We start from the raw sequence: 19,840 nt of genomic DNA, 5'->3' as shown, positions 1-19,840 counted from the left end.
GCGGGAGCCGGCGCTCAGGCCAGACCCGGGCTGCAGGCGGGAGCAGGGCAAGATGCTGGCCGCCGCCGGGAGCCTCCTGCGCCTCCGCCCCGGCCGCGTCCTCCGCTGTGCCCCGGGGCCGCCCCGGGAAGCCGCCCGACGGCCCTCGGCGCTCCTCCGGCCGCAGGGTCTCCCCCGGCTTTCCAGCGGCGGGGCCCCCGCCGGCCCCGGGCCCCGGGGTGCGGGGGAGCGGGATGGGGTGGCCGGGAGGGAGCGGGCGGGTGCGGGGGAGCGGGATGGGGTGGCCGGGGAGGGAGCGGGCGGGTGCGGGGGAGCGGGATGGGGTGGCCGGGGAGGGAGCGGGCCGGTGCGGGGCAGTGGGACGGGGTGGCCGGGGAGGGAGCGGGCGGGTGCGGGGGAGCGGGATGGGGTGGCCGGGGAGGGAGCGGGCGGGTGCGGGGGAGCGGGATGGGGTGGCCGGGAGGGAGCGGGCGGGTGCGGGGGAGCGGGATGGGGTGGCCGGGGAGGGAGCGGGCGGGTGCGGGGGAGCGGGATGGGGTGGCCGGGGAGGGAGCGGGCGGGTGCGGGGCAGTGGGATGGGGTGGCCGGGGAGGGAGCGGGCGGGTGCGGGGGAGCGGGATGGGGTGGCCGGGAGGGAGCGGGCGGGTGCGGGGGAGCGGGATGGGGTGGCCGGGAGGGAGCGGGCGGGTGCGGGGGAGCGGGATGGGGTGGCCGGGAGGGAGCGGGCGGGTGCGGGGGAGCGGGATGGGGTGGCCGGGAGGGAGCGGGCGGGTGCGGGGCAGTGGGATGGGGTGGCCGGGAAGGGAGCGGGCTGCGCGGGGCGGGCGGGGAGCCGGGAGGGTGCGGGCGCTGACCGGTGCCGCTCTCTCTCCCGCAGCCGGGAAGGTGCACAGGGTCCCCGCCGAGCACAGGCCCTCCCAGTTCGACAAGAAGATCCTGCTGTGGACCGGGCGCTTCAAGGCCATGGAGGACATCCCGCCTCTGATCCCGTGAGTGCGCCCGGCGCCGCGGGTCCCCGCGGGTCCGTGTCCCGCGCGACGGGGGAGCCGTCCGGCCAGGCCTGGGGGTGCGGGTCCGTCCGCTCCGGCCTGGGGGTGCGGTTCCGTCCGCTCCGGCCTGGGCCCCCGGGTCCGTCCGCTCCGGCCTGGGCCCCCGGGTCCGTCCGCTCCGGCCTGGGCGCACCGGGCGGAGACGATTGCAGTGCGCAGAGCTTTACACCAGTGTTTCCCAAACTTCTCTCATGATGAGAATCACCTGGTGGAGTTGTTAAAACACAGATTCCTGAATCCCAACTAAGAAGTGCTAAACTAGAATTTTGGGGAACATATAGGTAAAATTGCATACCTAACTTAGTGCTTAGTGCTCATTTTTTGTTTCCTGGTCTGTCTTAGCGCCTCGTTAAGTATACAATCCCCGCATGTGCCCTTGACTGGAATCAACTCGGGACCCTTGGGTCCGCAGGCTCCCGCTCTGTCCACCCGGCCAAACCAGCCAGGGCTGTACAGAATATTCTCCCTGCAAAGCCCAAAACACTTCCCAGCATTTTTGCAAGGGAGTGGGTAAAAGGGAAAGAAGGAAACTAAGAATACAATCAATCTAATAGTTTTTAACTGATTTGAAAGGTAGACTAGAACTACTAATATAATGTCAAATAAGGACTTTAGATGTTCTGTATATTATCGTTATGGAAGATGGCGAATGCCTGTTAGAATAAAGAATGAAACCTGGGCCTACATCTTGTTCTGCACAAATTACCCGCACTCTTATTGCTTGTTAATTTACTAGTTACCAAAAGCATCATAATCAAATGAAAAAATAAAACGTATTGGGATATGTTCACTCAATAATGAATTCTCAAAGATTCCTTGCTTGGGTCAAGTTATTTAATGAGGAATGGACTTGGAATTTGAAATAACATAGAATTTGAAATGTGTTAAGTATTTACTTTTCCACAGAGACTTTTTTTTATATATATAAGACACCTTTTCTTTTCTTTGAGATTTATATACTCCAAACTGCATACAGCCCAAAGCATAATTTAGCTTCAGCAAATCTAAAACATTACCCTATTATTTATTTATTAGTTTGTTTATTTATTTATTAGTTTGTTTATTTGTTTATTTGTTGGATTTTGAGTTGTAGTGCAGCAACAAGTGATCAAGAATGTAAAAAACCGGTGTTATTATAAATTAGTGCTCCTAAAGAGACTCTAGGCTCAGCATTGCATTAACATAGTTGTTGGTGTAAAGAGTCCTATTTTACAGAAATAATCTTATTTCCCCAGATGACAGTTAAAAGTAGTATTATAAACAGGCAAATTTTAGTTTTTAGTTTGAATAAGATGCCTATGAAAAGTATAGTTTTGGGTTGGAAACATGAACATGTTTAAATTGTTTTCATTTTACTATTTTCTATAGTTTTTTAAAAGTATTGTTACTTAGGAGGCATACACCTCTGCTAACTGTTAGTCTTATAGTGTAAACAGCTTTCACTTTGTATGCTCTTAAGGAACATATAATTACCACGTTTGTACCAGACACTAACAATATTTAATAATAGCTGTACTTTTTCTTGTTCCTTCAGCGTTAAACTAATTTGGCGTAGTAGATGAAAGCCAGATGAATGGATGAAAAAGATCAGATCTATTAGGTTCCATCTGGACAACAGGCAACAACAAATATAATATAATACAATCTAATAACATAAAATATAACATTAGAACAGTCATCCTCACAAAATGTACTGTAGTCTCTTAAATTGGGTTAGGATGGGAGGTGGCAAGAAGAGATTGGGAGATCTCATCAAGAGGAAAAAAAATTATGAAAATGAATTTTTAAAAAGTCTGTTTAAAATTGAAAACAAACACCACTTAATCACACAAGGACCAAAAGAACACGACTCAGGCATACAGACACTTTAATTCTTACCTTTACTGCCTCCCTGCCCCCCTCCTCCCCCCCCCCCCAGACGCCCCCCTCCCCCCCACACACACACCACCACCACCACCACCACTGGAAAAAATAAAAGGATGGTGAGTCAGACCACAATCTCTGGTAGTTATATTTTGAGCCATTAGGAATGAAATATTACATTTTGGCTTCTAGTGGCTAACATTAGTTAAAACCTAAATAAATACCTGTTAATTTAAAATTGGTAAGACAGTGACATAACATTAGGAAGTCTTTCACATCTAGATTTGCATTCAGGGAAGTCTTTTGGAATGTTTACATTACAAAGCATTGTCTATGACGCCCATCAGAAAATCATATTGCTTTCATATAATTAACAGAATACTTACCTTAATGCAGGCGAGAAATGATAGATGCCGCAAGAAACAAAGCTCGAGTGAAAGCCTGTTACATAATGATCGGACTCACAATCATCGCCTGCTTTGCAGTGATAGCATCAGCCAAAAGGGTGAGTACCTCTTTAAGTTAAGGGAGACTTTAACATAAAAGAAAGGCAGAAATACCACAAGTTTTCACTTCGGACTACGGGGAAAAAATAGACTGCAAATTTTAAGGTATTTTATGGGCTTTGTTCTCAATTTAGGGATTATTGCTATTCTTTCGATGTAAAAATAACTTGGTCTTAGACACTTTGAGCCATCCACATTTATCTGTCTACTAGAGGCCCGGTACATGAAAACTTCTTCAAAATAGATTCACCCAGGCCGAAAACCGACTTCTGCGCATGGGCCACGAAGTTTCAATCACACTGTACGTGCTCGTCCACACATGTTATTTTGTGGAAGAGCCACACTCAAGGGGCCAAAGAGCTGCATGTGGCTCACAAGCCGCAGTTTGCCAACCAATGGCCTAGTTGATTGCAATATTTTCTAAAATGGTCTCGCAGCTATTTCTTTTGCCTTGCTTTAATTCAGCTTTCAGTTTTAGTCATTAATGCTAGTACCTTAACTAAGATTGTGGCAGATGGAAAAAGGGTTAGCAATCTATACTAATAATGGAAAAGTATGTAAATTGACCATACCTCCACAATGCCCACTGCCAATCAGGAGTGAGTATGCAAATTAACCCAACAAAGATGGCAGGCCTGTGGGCAGCAGCATGCACCCAAGCAGGCACTGAGCAGCCAGGGTCCCGGGGACGCCACTGGAGTGTCCAGTCCTGTCAGCCCAGCCTAGGGGCAGCTGAACTTCCCAGTCCTTTTGGTTTCTGCAGCCCCTGGACCAGAAGCGAAAACCAAGAATGCAGGGAGCACCAGGAATACTGGGAATCGTAGTTCTGGTGGCAGACATGTTACAGGATCTCCTAGACACTAGAGCAAAGTAAGCCTGGAGCCAGTTACAGTTGCAAGTGGAGGATGGAGGGAAAGCAAAGGTGAGAGACATAAGTAAAGTCAGAATGTCGAGGAAAAATTAAAAGGAAGATATCCTGCAACTTCTAGGAAATCTCCATCAATGGAGCAAAGAAATAAAAAAGACCTCTATTATTCTGTGAGCACCAAACCAAACTGGGTTGGGGTCTCGGACAATTCGCTTATATTATTGCAAAGACAGACAGAAACTCCCGGATTGGAGAGGGCTCCTCTGGGGTTCCCAGATTGGAGAGGGTGCAGGTCAGGCTGAGGAACTCATCTCCTGTGCATGAATTTCATGCACTGAGCCCATAGTTTGAAATATATTTGAGGAGGTACAAAGAAAGAATTTTCTGGTCAATTCAGAGAAGAGAGAAAATAGAAGAAAGCCCAGGTTTCTGCCTTGAACTAGGTGCTGCTGCATTGCTGAGATGTGTAAGACCGGGGAAAGAACTGGCAGGCCTGGCAGGCCTGTTTTGGATATATTAACTGTGAGATCATCTTAGACATCCACCAATGTCAAACTGTTATTTATTCAGCTAAGAACATTGTATGCTCATTATCTGAGGACCTATAGCTTTTCTCACTTCTGAAAAAGCTGTCATAACTTCAAATTTAGCCCCTACCCTCAGTGTATCTATTTTCAATCCACCTATTATGAATGTATGTTGGAACTTCTAATTCTATTCTCCGTGTCTCTTCTTTTTTTTTTTTATTATGTTGTGTTTTGTTTTGTTTTGTATCTTTATCTCTGTGCTGCATTTAGACAATTATTTCCTCAGATTTATTTTCTAGCTAGAGTTCTGACTTCCTAATTATGATGCTGATTACCTTTTCACAGGTGATACACCCCCCTAAGTTTTCGCCAAGTAGATAAATGTCTGCTTTCTTTGCCAATTTCTCTGGCTGGTGAGAGCTGTTTTATTTACTTTTATTTATTTTTTTATTGACTTCAGAAAGGAAGAGAGTGGGAGGAATAGAAACATCAATGATGAGAGTCATTGGTTGGTTGCTTTCTGCACGCCCCCTACTGGGGATGGAGCCTGCAACCAGGGCACGTGCTCTTGACCAGAATTGAACATGGGAACCTTCAGTTCCCAGGCTGATGCTTTACCTACTGAGCCAAACTGGTCAGGGCTGATAAGAGATGTTTTAGTAATTTCATAGGGATACCTTTTTCCTAATAACTCCAACTGTTTATTGTTAGCTCAACTCTATGCCAAAATCCAAATCCAGGACTTGCCTGTTGGTACAGAGGTTAAACTCCAAGCCCACAGCTTTTGAAGCCAGTATTTTTTCCTAATGACCCCCACAATGAAACCATTTCCTTCTATCCTGTTTTCAAGCCTTCTCGTTTCTCACCAGTTCATGCCTTTTGAGTTCATTTAATTTCTCTTTATTTTGAACTATTGGGTCGGCAGCTAAGTAATTGCGGGTTTCACACACATATGGCTTCAGTTGAATTTTTAGGTTTGCAGACGTAGTACAAATGTAAAACACATTTTGTTATTTGGTAGTTGGCTATTCAGCTGTTAATCAGTGAAAAAAGTTTTTTGATCTGTTTCGTAGTTTTCGTTTGGCGTTCGTTGAAAAATGGAAAATCAAAAGGAACATTTTCGTCATATTTTGCTTTTTTATTTCCACAAGGGAAAAACGCATTGCAAGCTCATAAAAAGTTATGTGCTGTTTATGGTGACGAAGCCTTAAAAGAACGGCAGTGTCAAAATTGGTTTGCCAAATTTCGTTCTGGTGATTTTTCACTCAAAGATGAAAAACGCTCTGGTCGTCCAGTTGAAGTTGATGACGCCCTAATCAAAGCAATAATCAATTCAGACTGTCACAGTACAACACGTGAGATTGCAGAGAAGCTTCATGTATCACATACATGCATTGAAAATCACTTAAAACAACTTGGCTATGTTCAAAAACTCGATACATGGGTTCCTCACGAACTGAAAGAATCACAGTTAACACAACGCATTAGCAGCTGCGATTTGCTAAAGAAACGTAATGAAAATGATCCATTTTTAAAACGACTGATAACTGGCGATGAAAAATGGGTTGTTTACAACAATATCAAGCAGAAAAGATCGTGGAGCAGGCCAGGTGAACCAACTCAAACAACATCAAAAGCTGATATTCATCAAAAGAAGGTTTTGTTATCAGTTTGGTGGGATTACAAAGGAATTGTCTACTTTGAACTCTTACCACCCAACCGAACGATCAATTCTGATGTCTACATTGAACAACTAACGAAATTAAACAATGCAGTTGAAGAAAAGTGGCCCGAATTGACAAATCGAAAAGGTGTTGTATTCCATCATGACAATGCAAGGCCACACACATCTTTGGTCACTCGGCAAAAATTAATGGAGCTTGGTTGGGATGTTTTGCCACATCCACCATATAGTCCTGACCTTGCACCATCTGATTACTTTTTGTTTTGATCTTTACAAAACTCCTTGAATGGTAAAAATTTCAATAATGATGATGATGTCAAATCGTACCTGATTCAGTTTTTTGCTAATAAAAACCAGAAGTTTTTTGAACGTGGGATTATGATGCTGCCTGAAAGATGGTAAAAGGTCATTGATCAAAATGGGCAATACATTACAGAATAAAGTTATTTAGTTCCATGAAAAAATTGTCTTTGATTTTCTTTAAAAAATCCGCAAGTACTTAGTTGCCGACCCAATAATATTTTTGTTGCTTTTTATCCAAAATATATGTGCTTACCAAGAGACGATGGGGCATGTTTCTGACATTGTGACAGATGTTTTACTTCACTTGTGTCCTTTTCACAAAACCTCTTCTATATATCTAACATACAAGTTCTTCCCAGACACAATGCTTTGCTTTTTTTTTCAGGCTGTAGAAAGACACGAATCTTTAACAAGCTGGAACCTGGCAAAGAAAGCCAAGTGGCGTGAAGAAGCTGCGCTGGCTGCCCAGGCTAAGGCTAAATGATACTCCAAGTGATGAAGTGTTCATAAGAATATCGTCACTATTATGAGCAACAATAAAAGTTAAAATGGAATATTTGACAAAATATTTAGGTTTTGTGGAGGTTTTGTGGTGACAAGTGTTGGCGAGTATGTGGGGGGAAAACAACCTTCGCTCACTGTTGGTGAGATTGTAAATTGGTACAGCCTCTATGGGAAACAGTATGGAAGTTCTTTAAGAAATTAGAAATAGAACTACCAAATGACCCTGCAATTCTACTGCTGGACAAAGAAAGTGAGAACACTAATTTGAAAAGATACATGCCCCTTATGTCACTGCAGCATTATTAACAGCACTATTTATAATGCCAAAATATGGAAGCAAGGTAGGCGTCTATAAATAGATGAATAAAGCTCTAGCAGGTTTTGCTCAGTGGATAGAGCATTAGCCTGTGGGCTTAAGGGTCCCAGAGTTCAATTCCAGTTAAGGGCACATGCCCAGGTTGTGGGCTTGATCCTCAGTAAGGGGCATGCAAGAGGCAGCCAATTATTCTCTCTCATCATTGATGTTTCTATCTCTCCATCTCCCTTCCTCTCTGAAATCAATTAAAAAAAAATAATTGAATAAAAATATCTAAAAATACAGGGTGTGGCAAAAGTAGGTTTACTATTATTCATATGGAAAATAATACAATAATTAATAATACAATAAACTTTGTATTGTGTACTCACAACTGTAAACCTACTTTTGCCCCATCCTGTATATATAGTAGAATATTACTCAGCAATATAAAATCTTGCCATTTGTGACAACAAGGATGGACTTAGGAAAGGAATATAATGTTAAGTGAAGTAATTCAGAGAAAGGCAAGTACTATATTATTTCGCTTTTATGTGGGATCTAAAAATACAAAAACGAACAAACAAAACCAAACCAAAATAGAAACAGAGAACAAACTGATGGTTGCCAGAAGGGAAATGGGTGAAAAAGGTGAAAGGAAAACAATTTTTTTACTTTCTCCCCCCTCCTTTTAACGGGACCAGTAGAACGCCACTGCACACTGAAGTCTGTTTTTTGATCTGCACATTGTTCCTTCATACATTTTCAGTAACTCCTTTGCCACTAAAGCTGCAGTCTGCCTTATTGGGAACAACATATCCTAAAAATAACTGATCCTATTACTTTCACTACTCTGTGGTCAACATAGTTTCAAATACTGAAGGAAAGAAGCCAGGCAATGAAAAAACATGGTGGTGAAAGAAGATAAAAGCATTAGGTTAGGAGGGCCTCGGCTTGGCTGCTGTGTGACCTTATGTTCCAGAGCACATTAAGACAGTTATACCCTCCGATTCCTATTTATTAGGTTTAAAACGTTATTCCTTAGATAAACACATTGTATTGCATTAAATAACAGAAAAGGGAAAATCTCAATTAAACCTGTGAATGTCCAGTAATTGCCATGGCTTGAGGTACAAATATATATTAGATGTTTTCCTTATTAGAGCAAAATTTGTACATTCTAAAATAAAAGCAACACAGCTTCAATCAGATATACAACAAACAAGTCTTAGAGGTTTTGGAAAGCGGATAGAATTTTAATCAATGAGGGCATCTGTTTTTGCTGTGCTATGAATACACATATAATCTAAGAGCAAATGAAATAGACATATATAAATGCAATTGTAAAATAGTATTATTTTTAATAGAGTGCTGTAACATTTCATAATATTGCATACTGAGCAAATGTTGTTTTATTTAGTTAGGCAACAATATCCCTGCCTCATCCCACTCCCCAATCAGAACTTAAAGATGTATTATCCTTTTAGAGCCTAGCATAATGGCTCCTAATACATCACATTACATAAAACAATGCTATGAACTAAAATTAATAAAGGTTAACAATATTTGGACTTCAGTTTCACAACGCAGCCAGCAGATTGCTGAATTTAGAACAGCAACCAAAATCCACCAAGACTTTTATGTTATATTTTTTCCATAATGTTCCTTAAGAGAAGAAAAATATGAAGGCAAAGGTAATGCTTCATTTAGACCTTTATCAAACAAATCAAGCTTTAACTGCAAATGGGTTTTATAGTTACCAAATGATATGTTATTTCTATGCCAGCAGGTTTTATTTTCTTATTATTACTGGAGGCCCGATGCACAAAATTCATGCAGGGGCTCAACCCCCGCAGCTCCTGCTTCATCTGGAAGGTCTTTCAGCTGTCCAGTCTAATTAGCATATTACACTTTTATTATTATAGGTGTTTTTTTGTTTGTTTTGTTTTTTTTTGTTTTTCTTTCTTGCTTTCTTGCTCTGGTACTACCAGTAAAAGAATAAAATGACACTAATTAAAAAAAAACACACACAAAAAAAAACAGTCCAATGACTCAAGTACTTACAAAGATAAAACAGTAAGCACAATTGCATAGATTAACTATTAAAAATTCAAATTCAGACAAAACAAAACACCAAATTTACTACAATAAATGTAAAGGACTCTTTCAAGTATTATGTTAATTTCTGCCTTAATTCTGCATGTGTTCCCCTTTACGTGTTTTAATTGTTTTTTTTGGGGGGGAAGGGGGTAGAAACAGTTTCTCTAGGATTTAAATATAATGAATCTTAAGAGAAAAAGTTAAAACATTTCCCTCCTATTGGTCAGTGAAGATGAATGAAAATGCATTTTGGAGCACTTTAAATAGTACATTTGAAAAAAGTAGTAGTATTGAAAAATAAATTTATGGACAAAGTCTTTGCTAGTTTTGGTTCAATAAAGTCTAATTACCCACATAACAGGGCCATGAAATTAAATATAATTTTGTATTTGAATGCTTAAAATATGGTCACATCTGTATTTAGAGATATGTTTATTTTCATGGCAAAAAATTTAAAATCCTCCTCACATCATTCTATATGTGTGTTCATGGGCACAAGCATATATATATAATTTTTCCTTCTATAAGAACTATTTATTTGAAAGGCTTGGCTTAGAGATTTATTAATGTTATTAAAGGGTCCTCAAAATAAAAGCAGGCACAGCTGGCTAGTTTATGAATTATGCTATATTATTAAGTTCAATTGAATAGAAAGAGTGGAATACCCTGTCTCCTTATACTTAGAATCATCTATACCACAAAAAAGTGTTTATCTGATAAATTCACCATCAATTTGCTAATCTTTAATATAACTACCCTGTTCTTTTAAGGATACATAATGCAAAAGAAACTTTTCATACTAAACTTCATAACTTCCACTACAATAAAAAGGACACAAATACAATCTCCTGCTTAATATAAAAAGTTTGGCAGACACAGTCAGCATTTAAACACCGTTTAAATCTGTACTTTATAGTTGTAGGCTTAAGTCTCTTGCCAAAAGCTTAGTTTCATGATACATAATTTATAAAGTTTCATACTATTTAAAAGTATTCATGTATACATTTTCTTCTTGTAACATGCCTCTGATTTCCAGCAGAAACATTATAAATGCTATCATAAATGAAATCTTTCTTTACAGAATAGACTATGAATTCATATAAAAAATGCTTCCGTTCCCATCTTAAAACAGTTGTAAGCTAATTTTTAAATAAGTATTTTAGTTATATAATTGGAAATGTAAATAGCCTGCATATAACTATAAATGAAAAGCTGAGTTCAACAGTACCATGTCTGCTTAGAAAACTTTACCAAGTACACTACTGTGAGAATAACACACAGACACATATTTATCCACACATAAATATATATAACTTTTCTATTGAAACTTTTTAAAAAGTTTCAGTTTGAAGAGGTTTTGACTTTAATACATAAAACACATACATTATATTGACCAATCTGACATAAATGTAATGTAATACAGCGATTGAAATATAGTATGAAACAATATTTAAAAAATCCTAATGCAGATTTCAACTAAAGAATCCTTATCAATTTTCATAAATATCATCTTTTCATGTCCAAATATTAAGTGTATTAACTAGCTCATATCAAGGTGACTTCTTCAGGATAATTTCGCCATTCAAGTACCTAAATTCATTAATACACAGAAAATAAAGCTTCAATTACTGCTCTGAAAAATCAGAGAAGGAATTACATACAGTATTATTTTTGCTATGCAGCACTACTTTAGACTGATGCTGGAATCCCTTAAAATTATGCTTTTTTAAGATAAAGAGTGAAAAATTATAAAACACTATTTCAAAACTGGTAGCATGTTTGGTCAAAATATAAAATATGCTAATACAATAACATTTATATGTTAAGAACACAAATATTTAATATGTAATCATTTTAATGTGCTCAACATAAAGAACAGCTTCTCTCTTCACAATTGCCACATTTAAATTATCAATATTTCTTCTGTGTTTTATAAATAAACGTTACAGCTTTTTCTGTTGTAATTTATTTTTGTAAAGTATAACCTCCAGCACAGTGATTTATAATTTAAGGTAATAGATTATTTTCACATTTTAATTTAGCTTTTATACTGATGCTTCTGAAGTGTTTTTGCTTTAACACAGAGGTAGATTTAGTAGAGATTGGGCCTGTCAGACTTGCTGCCACAATGTAATTCTAACTTCCTGGACTGCTAATATGCAGTTTTCTACGATGCTAGAAAAAAAATATAGAACCATATGTAATACCTTACCAAAGTTCTCCTTTCCAAGCTTAAGTTATTAAATAACTTCATAATGTATTTAATTGCTCATGAATAGATTAAGGAACAGATAAAATAATAAAAGACATATATACAGGCACATCAAAATAAAAAAAAAAACTATACTGAGAGGTTGCAGCTGACTGGAAACTTTTGTTTGCTTTTAAAAGTGCTTCAACTCCTTTTCTGTTCTACCTAAGAACATCTCAAACATTCCTACTGACGCGGTAACAAAGAGGAGTTAGCGGAAGCTACCCTTTTTAGCCGTGAGTTCTCTCCTCTTCCGAGTTAAAGCTGAAACCCTTCCAATGGTGCTTCCTGCTGCTGAAATACAAACTGCTGTTGGTTTTCATCCACCTGGGGTACAATGGCGGGGTTGTCGTCGTCTTCACCAAAGTAATGTTCAATCAGATCAAAAGCTTTTTGGTAAATTTCTTGATTTTCATGGCTTTGTAGAAATTCAATTTTATCTAGACCTGTTAGTCAAAGCATATATACATAATACTGTTACTCAAGTTTCAACATATATTTCAACCAAAATAACCAATCAAATAAGTGGTAATAAGACTTATTTTTATCTAATTTTTGCACTTACTGATAGCCAACACTATGCTTTTTATTTCAAAAATGAGAGCATGGGGTAGTGCTAAGAGAAAGTACCACAGGCCTGAGGGAAGAAGATCACTGACTCCATCCTGCTAGCTTTGTGATTTTGTCCAAATAAGTTTAGTTACTCTCTACTTTAGTTTCTCAATCTTAATTGAGAAAGCATAAAAATAAAAGCAACAAAACAAAAAAAGTAAAATGTGTGCAAACACAATTCTCTCAAAAAATGAACCAGAGTATCAATATATAATAAAAGAGTACTATTGTAAATCCAATGTAGCTACTGTATAATTTACAACTTAAATAAATGAAACTGAAAAAGGCCATTTTAATAAGAGAATCTATAGCTCACAAGAAAAAGAAATCTACACGTAGGTCTAGGTAATGCTGACAATATTTTTTATTTAGACAAACTACCAGGGGCAGACACTGACCGGGAGGTTAGCTTGCTGCTGAGGTCCAGCAGATGGGAACTGGGCGAGACGAGGCAGACACACCCTGAAGCCCTCCCGTGATCCCTCTCAGGCCTAATCATATACCATGGGGTCTCTTGGACTGGCCTGCACTCTCTCGTAACCCGGGACCCCTCAGGGGATGTCAGAAACCAGTTTTGGCCTGATCCTCGCAAGCCAGGCCAAGGGACCCACCCCATCGTTGCACAAATCCATGCACTGGGCCTCTGGTCATTATAAAGAAAAGCTAAACCCTAGTGAGTTTGGCTCAGTGGATAGAGTGTCAGTCTGAGGACCAAAGGGCCCCAGGTCTGATTTCAGTCAAGGGCACCTGCCTTGGTTGCAGGCTTCTCTCCAGCCTGGGCTCTGGTAGGGGTGTGTGCAGGAGACAACCAACCAATCACATCAATGTTTCTTCTTTCTCTCTCTCTTCCACTCTCTGGAAAAATATCCTCAGGTGAGGATAAAAAATAAATGAATAAATAAAAGCTTGAATCACCATATAATATAATCACCATACAATAATTAAGACAGAAGTGAATATTTAATAGAAATATATTAAAAGGAAAATAATCAACTTAGATTTATTCCTTATCCTAAAATATATCCCATGTGAGTTAAGTTAAATGTTAAGTTAAATGAGACCAATCAGAAATATCTAGCCAAGCCCTGGAAGGTATGGATCAGTTGCTTGGATGCTATCCTGTGTAGACCAAAAGGTTGCTGGTTCCATTCCTAGTCAGGGTACATGCCTGAGGTTATGAGCTCCATCCCAGATAAGCAGTGTGCAGGAGACAGCTGATCATTGCTTTGTTCTCACATTGATGTTTTGCTCTCACATCAATGTTTCTCTCACTCACCCTCTCCCTCTAAAAATCAATTTAAAAAAAAGAAATATTTAGTCAATTAAAAAAAGTTCACCAAATCTCTATAGGGGCAATGATTTTGTAAATTTTGAAGGAATAGAAGATTAGATTGAGTCATTTATTAAATATAAATTAACATGATTTGTCTTATTAAAATAAAAAGGTAAAAAGCTGGAGTCATATTAAAGTAAACAACTGTAAAATAAAATTAATTCAAATTTTTAGCAAAGGAGAGACATATGAGTAATTGGACAAAGTAAAATAAACATGTAATTTGGATAAATACATCAATATATGGAAAATACACACCAGCTTATACATGAAATAAAACGAGACACAGAACAGTAACTTTTTGATACCATTCTACATCTGCTAAATCAGCAAAATCAACAAAACAAGAGGTTGTAAAGTAGATTCATACAATGCCAGTAGCACCAACACATAGCATGCCTTTGGGAAGCAAAATAGAAAACATACCAAAGCTTAAAAAGAGGTCTATGTGTAGAACTCAGCAATAGCATCCTTAAAAATTATCCCAAAATATTACTTCAACAGAAAAAATTATATTCAGTAAGATGGTTATGTTAGCATATGTAAAGTGGTAAAGAAAATGGAAACGAACTAGGGATCAACCGCAAGAATATAGCTAAAACTGCACTCAATATGGCTAAAGCAACCTGCAATCTTCACTCAACATAACATTATGTGGTTATTAAAAGTTATATTATGTAGAAATGTAAGATTTCTCCAAAATGTTAAAACGTGAAACACAAATCTACATGTGCACTGCAATTACATCAATGTAATTATGTTTTTAACTGACTGCTTACCATATGCTTCTTCAATCAGAGCACAGTATGGATTAATACCCATCCCATTCTGCTTAGATTCTTGTTCTCCAAGACGTAAAATATTTTCAAGTCCATTTAAAGCCACTTGGACTATCTTAGAGTCCATAACAGTCAATAGGTCACAAAGTGGTTTAATGCAGCCTAAAGCTACCAAATACCTTCAGAGTAATTAAAAAAAAAAAAAAAAAGTGGGGAGAAATAACATTGAAAAAGACTTAAGTATTATTTATGCAACAACATGAAAATATTCTTTAGTGAAATGTTATATAAACAATTAAATATTCACTTACATAGAAATCTGAAAACATGTTTTTACTCTGCTGTTCTCATAATTAGCAATAAAGAGTATTACAAATATTACAAAAATATACATAATCTGGCACATCAACACTAAGTGGGTCAGAGGCTTGTTTGTTTTTGAGGGTGGGCCTATGTCTTTAAAGGGTCATATGAGCTGGTGGGTAGAAATGAGAGGGAGGAGGGGCATCTAAATAAAATTTCAGGAAGTTTCCCACAAAAATAATCATAGCTAATGTTCGGAAACGTATGTTTTGTTTCAGAAGCATAGAAGCCTTCTAGGAGCAAAACAGACCGTGTTGTGAATAATTTTAATAAATACTGTCCACGAAAATTATTCATTTTTAAATACTTTGTTCTTTTCTAGTTCTTATTAGCTTTTTCTGTTTTCTATAATGTAAAGAAAGTAACTGATTTGTTCACTTGACAAATAGTCCATTTAAACACAAAGGTAAAAAAAAGTAAATAAACATGCTCTGAAGTCAGACTGCATGATCTCAAATCCCAATTTCTCTCCATATGTGTGACTTTGACTAAATGCTCTGTGCCTCAGTTTCCCCATCTTAAAATGGGGATAATAATAATAGTACCAAACTCAGAGAGTTGCTATGAAATGCGGTAGGCATTCAATAAAAGTTAGTTTCCATCCTTTTTTTTTAAACATGCATACCTTTACCGAAGCACTCAGTTGCCATAAACTATATTATAACCCATCAAATATATTTGCTGAGTGAATAACCATCTCACAGAATTATGAAGTAAAAGGAGATGAAAGACATGAAAGCATCTGGTGCTCAATAACTGAAGTGACTGAACACAACTGGCAACATTAAACACTCCATAATATTAGCAGTATGCACACTAAACCTAACCTGAGATCAAGAGACCTCTTCCCGTATATGTAGACTAAAGAAATGGTGAAATGGTTAGAAAAATAATAATCTCCATTTAGATATTTGATTCATACTAATAAATTTAAAAAATAATAAACAATAGTAAAAATATATTTTAAAAATACAACTTTGAGGTAAACAAACTAACTTTGGGTCTCAAAGCAGATAAAAATCACATTAGCATTTAAAAAAATACTTCAGATCAAAAGAAAGGTCTTGTTTTATTACTGCTTATATTCATGATACAAATGAAGTAAAAATATTGATTTAAAGCAAATAGGTGGAATGGAAAATAAAAAGCAGAGAAGAATGTCATTAACTTACAAATATGAATCTGAGAGAGCAGGAGAGAAGGCAATAATAAACAATGATCTCACAATAGGTAGACTTCAAAATCCTGTGATTTGTAAAATAGCATAGTAGCCTGACTTCTTTTATAAATTAAGAAACAAATCAAATACTCATTGGAATATTCTTTCTAAACAGTCACTTCGCAAACTTAAAAAGTCCTGAGTTTCTTGGAGGATCCTCAGAACGAGAAGAATCTATAAGAAGTCAGGCTTTCATAGAAGTATAGAAGTGCAAAGTGAAACTTTGCTATTGGGTGGAGGGGGGAGTGCGAGGGGGGGGGATGAAAGCACGGGATGAAAAGAGACTTAGAAATCAATATAATAAAAGTTATGATTAATACAAATAATAATAGCAACTAATTTTAACATATAGTACTATCCATTATTACATCCATTTTAAAAATGAAGAAACTGGATCAGAGAAGTCAAATGACTTTGTCAAGGTCACAACTTTTCTGAAGAAGCAGGATTTGGAGGCAGACTGATTTCAAAGCCCATGTACCGACTATTTGTGTTGTTAGCAAAAGAAAGAAGCAAATAAACAATAAAAGGGGTGGGTTAAAAGAAAACTACTATAGAAAAATAAAAGACCCAATCTACAGATAAAGCTAACAGTGATTGGAAGAGCACTATTATATAAACAAATGTCTATTTCCTATTTCAATTATATTTTAAATAAGTAGATATTTGAATTTATTAGTCATTTCTATATAATAAAGTTAAATGTATATGACTTTAATGATCTAAGATAAATATAATGCAATGACAGTATATTTTGCAAATTAACATAAACTATTTTTTTCAGCTTCTTAAATTCTGATTTTTCATAGTCCACCAAGGAAAATGATGTTAATCATACTTTATATGAAAAATTAAAACCACTGTAAATAAATAACTACATAATTTCACATTAGAAATTCTTATTAGACAGAAATGTTTTAGTTTTACAAACAAAGAAAAAGTATGTATTTTTTAAATTTGTAAATATCTCATATACATTTAAAAATAATTTTTAAAATCTGTATCATACTTTATTTGTTCTGAGGTGCCTCCTGATGTTGCATTAGTTATGGCCCAAGCTGCTTCTTTTCTGGTGCGAAACTCTGCTTTCTGAAGAATCTCAATCAAAACAGGAAAAATATTTGCATCTATAACTGACTGAAGAGAAAAAATTGATAGAACAAAATCAATGCAAATATCGTTTTAAATATATTAGTAAGAAAATGAACCTTGAAACTCAATGGCTTTAAAATGGCAGGCTTTTTGGAAATATTTTATTTCTAATCTTTCAACAAAAGTTCACATACTTTCTTTTTAAGACTGGAGAATATAGCCCTAGCTGGTTTGGCTCAGTGAGAGCATCAGCCCTCAAGCTGAAGGATCCCAGGTTTGATTTCAGTTCAAGAGCATGTATCTCAGTTGCAGGCTCATTCCTGGCCTTGGTTGGGCACATGTGGGAGACAACCAATTGATGTGTCTCTCTCACATCAGTGTTTCTCTCTGTCCCTCCTCCTGCCTTCCACTCTTGCTAAAAATCAATGAAAAAATATCCTCGGGTGAGAATTAATAGAAAAAAGAAAAAAGACTGGAGAATATATTAGCAGAATTTAAATTTTAAAGATGATAAAACATAAGGCAGATGATGGATCAGGTTAATTACTGACTCAAAAATTTAATAGGGTCCTAACAGATCATTATTTAATAGTTTTGAGATCATTGTCTAACTTTTTAAAAATTTACAAAAATCAATCCCTTTTTAAAGCCTAACCATTATATCAGGCACATGTGGGAGACAACCACATTTATACATAATGTTATATGCAATTTATACATATGTATATCCTAACTAATCCTATCTAATAGCCTAATAAAAGAGTAATATGCAAATTGACCATCATCCCAAGACATAAGATGGCTGCTCCCATGTGGTCCAAGATGCCTGCCCTCATGTGGACACAAGATGGCCACCACAAGATGGCCTGAAGGGGAGGGCAGTTGGGGGAGATCAGGCCAGCAAGGGAGGGCAGTTGGGGAGAGGGGACAAGGCATGCAGGGGAGGGCATTTGGGGGTGGACCCAGGTCAGCAGGGGAGGGCAATTGGGGAGGACTGGGACTGCAGGGGAGGGTAGTTGCGGGGGGACCAGGTCTGTAGGGGAGGGCAGTTGGGAGCCAGCAGTCCTGATTCATGAGAGGGATGTCCAACCTTCTTTTTAGGCCCAATTCTGGGCAGTCAGACCTCTCTCAAGGGGTCCCAGATTTGAGAGGGTGCAGGCTGGGGTGAGGGGCACCTCCTCCCCCCGTGCATGAATTTCTTTTTTCTTTTTTTTCTTTTTTTTAATATATTTTATTGATTTTGTACAGAGAGGAAGAGAGAGAGAGAGAGTTAGAAACATCGATGAGAGAGAGTCATCGATCAGCTGCCTCTTGCACATGCCCTACTGGGGATATGCCTGCAACCAAGGTACATGCCCTTGACCGGAATCAAACCCAGGACCTTTCAGTCCCCAAGCCGATGCTCTATCCATTGAGCCAAACTGGTTTCGGCCCCGTGCATGAATTTTGTGCACCAGGCCTCTAGTGTGTATGTGTGTGTGTGTGTGTGTGTGTGTGTGTATACACATATAATTGCTATTTCTCATTAGAATACAAGTAATTATTTTAGAGGAGGAGAGGCTATGTTCTTTAAAGTAATTTTTAAATAGTTTTCAATAATCTTTTTCAGTAACTCAATAAAACACATCACTGATAAAATGTTGACATTTTTCCAATCTAACTTCTGAGATCTTCCTGTTTTCTCATACCTGACAGGCATTTACCTGAATCTGACCTCTATTTCCAGCAGTAATGTTAGAAACAGTCCAACAGGCTTCTTTTCTGATTGATTCCTTTGGGCTACTCAGTAAGTGTAAGAGACAGGGTAATGCAGAGCAATTCAAAATCACCTAAAACAAAAGTTAGAAATGGAAACAGTTTTACAGAAAATAAAAAACTAAACAAAAATATACTCATAAATTATTTAGAAATACCAACACCATTCTGAAAAATTAAGAAAAAAATCCTTCTCAAAGTAAAACTTAGGCACTTGGTGTCTTCTACTGTCCCACTTTGCCAAAACCTTTCTATTGTTGGTGTAGTGAAATGCCCTATTTTCAATATATTAAAATGAAAATAAGCAAGACACTCAGAGTTATGTCCTTCAAATTTATAAATGCACTCAGAGTTCAACTGAAATAACTATTTGAAGACAATATAGTGACTAGTCAGGATCCAGCCTCTAGTTTTGCCAAATGAATTGATGGAGAAAACACAACAGACACAGACCAAACAGCTTGAAAGTAACTAATTCCATAACTTTTAAGAAACTTAGAATATCAAAATAAGTCTATTAGTTTCATTAAAAATTTTACTATTCCATCCTGGCCAGTGTGACTTGGTTGGAGCATCGTTCTGTATACTGAAAGGTTTTAGGTTCGATTCCCGATCAGGACATGTATAGAAGGCAACCAATCAATGTTCTCTCTGATATCGATTTCTTTTCTTTTTTTTTTTTAATATATTTTATTGATTTTTTACAGAGAGGAAGGGAGAGAGATAGAGAGTTAGAA

General features: G+C 38.1%; 2 protein-coding genes across 3 annotated transcripts in view; one reads left to right on the top strand and one right to left on the bottom strand.

Annotated features, from left to right (window-relative positions):
* On the top strand, positions 1 to 7,368 carry FAM162B (family with sequence similarity 162 member B). The gene is made up of 4 exons (XM_036414740.2): positions 1 to 224; positions 878 to 989; positions 3,309 to 3,417; positions 7,186 to 7,368. Exons 1-4 carry the CDS (start codon positions 53 to 55, stop codon positions 7,282 to 7,284), a joined length of 492 nt encoding a protein of 163 aa, XP_036270633.1. The 5' UTR covers positions 1 to 52; the 3' UTR covers positions 7,285 to 7,368.
* A 2,468-nt stretch (positions 7,369 to 9,836) lies between these two features.
* Positions 9,837 to 19,840, bottom strand: part of KPNA5 (karyopherin subunit alpha 5) — a 35,162-nt gene continuing 25,158 nt past the window's right edge. For both annotated transcript variants that reach the window (XM_036413791.2, XM_045572579.1), the window contains exons 11-14: positions 19,052 to 19,177; positions 17,266 to 17,393; positions 14,675 to 14,853; positions 9,837 to 12,396 (exon numbers count right to left, since the gene is read on the bottom strand). In XM_036413791.2, coding sequence (XP_036269684.2) covers positions 12,209 to 12,396; positions 14,675 to 14,853; positions 17,266 to 17,393; positions 19,052 to 19,177 — 621 coding nt within the window. In that variant the 3' untranslated portion in view covers positions 9,837 to 12,208. The remainder of the gene's footprint in view (positions 12,397 to 14,674; positions 14,854 to 17,265; positions 17,394 to 19,051; positions 19,178 to 19,840) is intronic.

Source organism: Pipistrellus kuhlii, unplaced genomic scaffold (assembly GCF_014108245.1).
Source record: "Pipistrellus kuhlii isolate mPipKuh1 unplaced genomic scaffold, mPipKuh1.p scaffold_m20_p_5, whole genome shotgun sequence".
NCBI classification, from domain to species: domain Eukaryota; kingdom Metazoa; phylum Chordata; class Mammalia; order Chiroptera; family Vespertilionidae; genus Pipistrellus; species Pipistrellus kuhlii.
Note: the sequence above shows the minus strand (reverse complement) of the source record. Positions and strands in the feature narration are given on the sequence as shown.

Bases quoted from the DNA above. Each gene is read 5' to 3' on its own strand.
- FAM162B (XM_036414740.2), top strand. From the start codon at position 53: ATGCTGGCCGCCGCCGGGAGCCTCCTGCGCCTCCGCCCCGGCCGCGTC. The intron at 225-877 runs GGGAGCGGGATG...TCTCTCCCGCAG, and splicing joins CCCCGGGCCCCGGGGTGCGG to CCGGGAAGGTGCACAGGGTC. The intron at 3,418-7,185 runs GTGAGTACCTCT...TTTTTTTTTCAG, and splicing joins TGATAGCATCAGCCAAAAGG to GCTGTAGAAAGACACGAATC.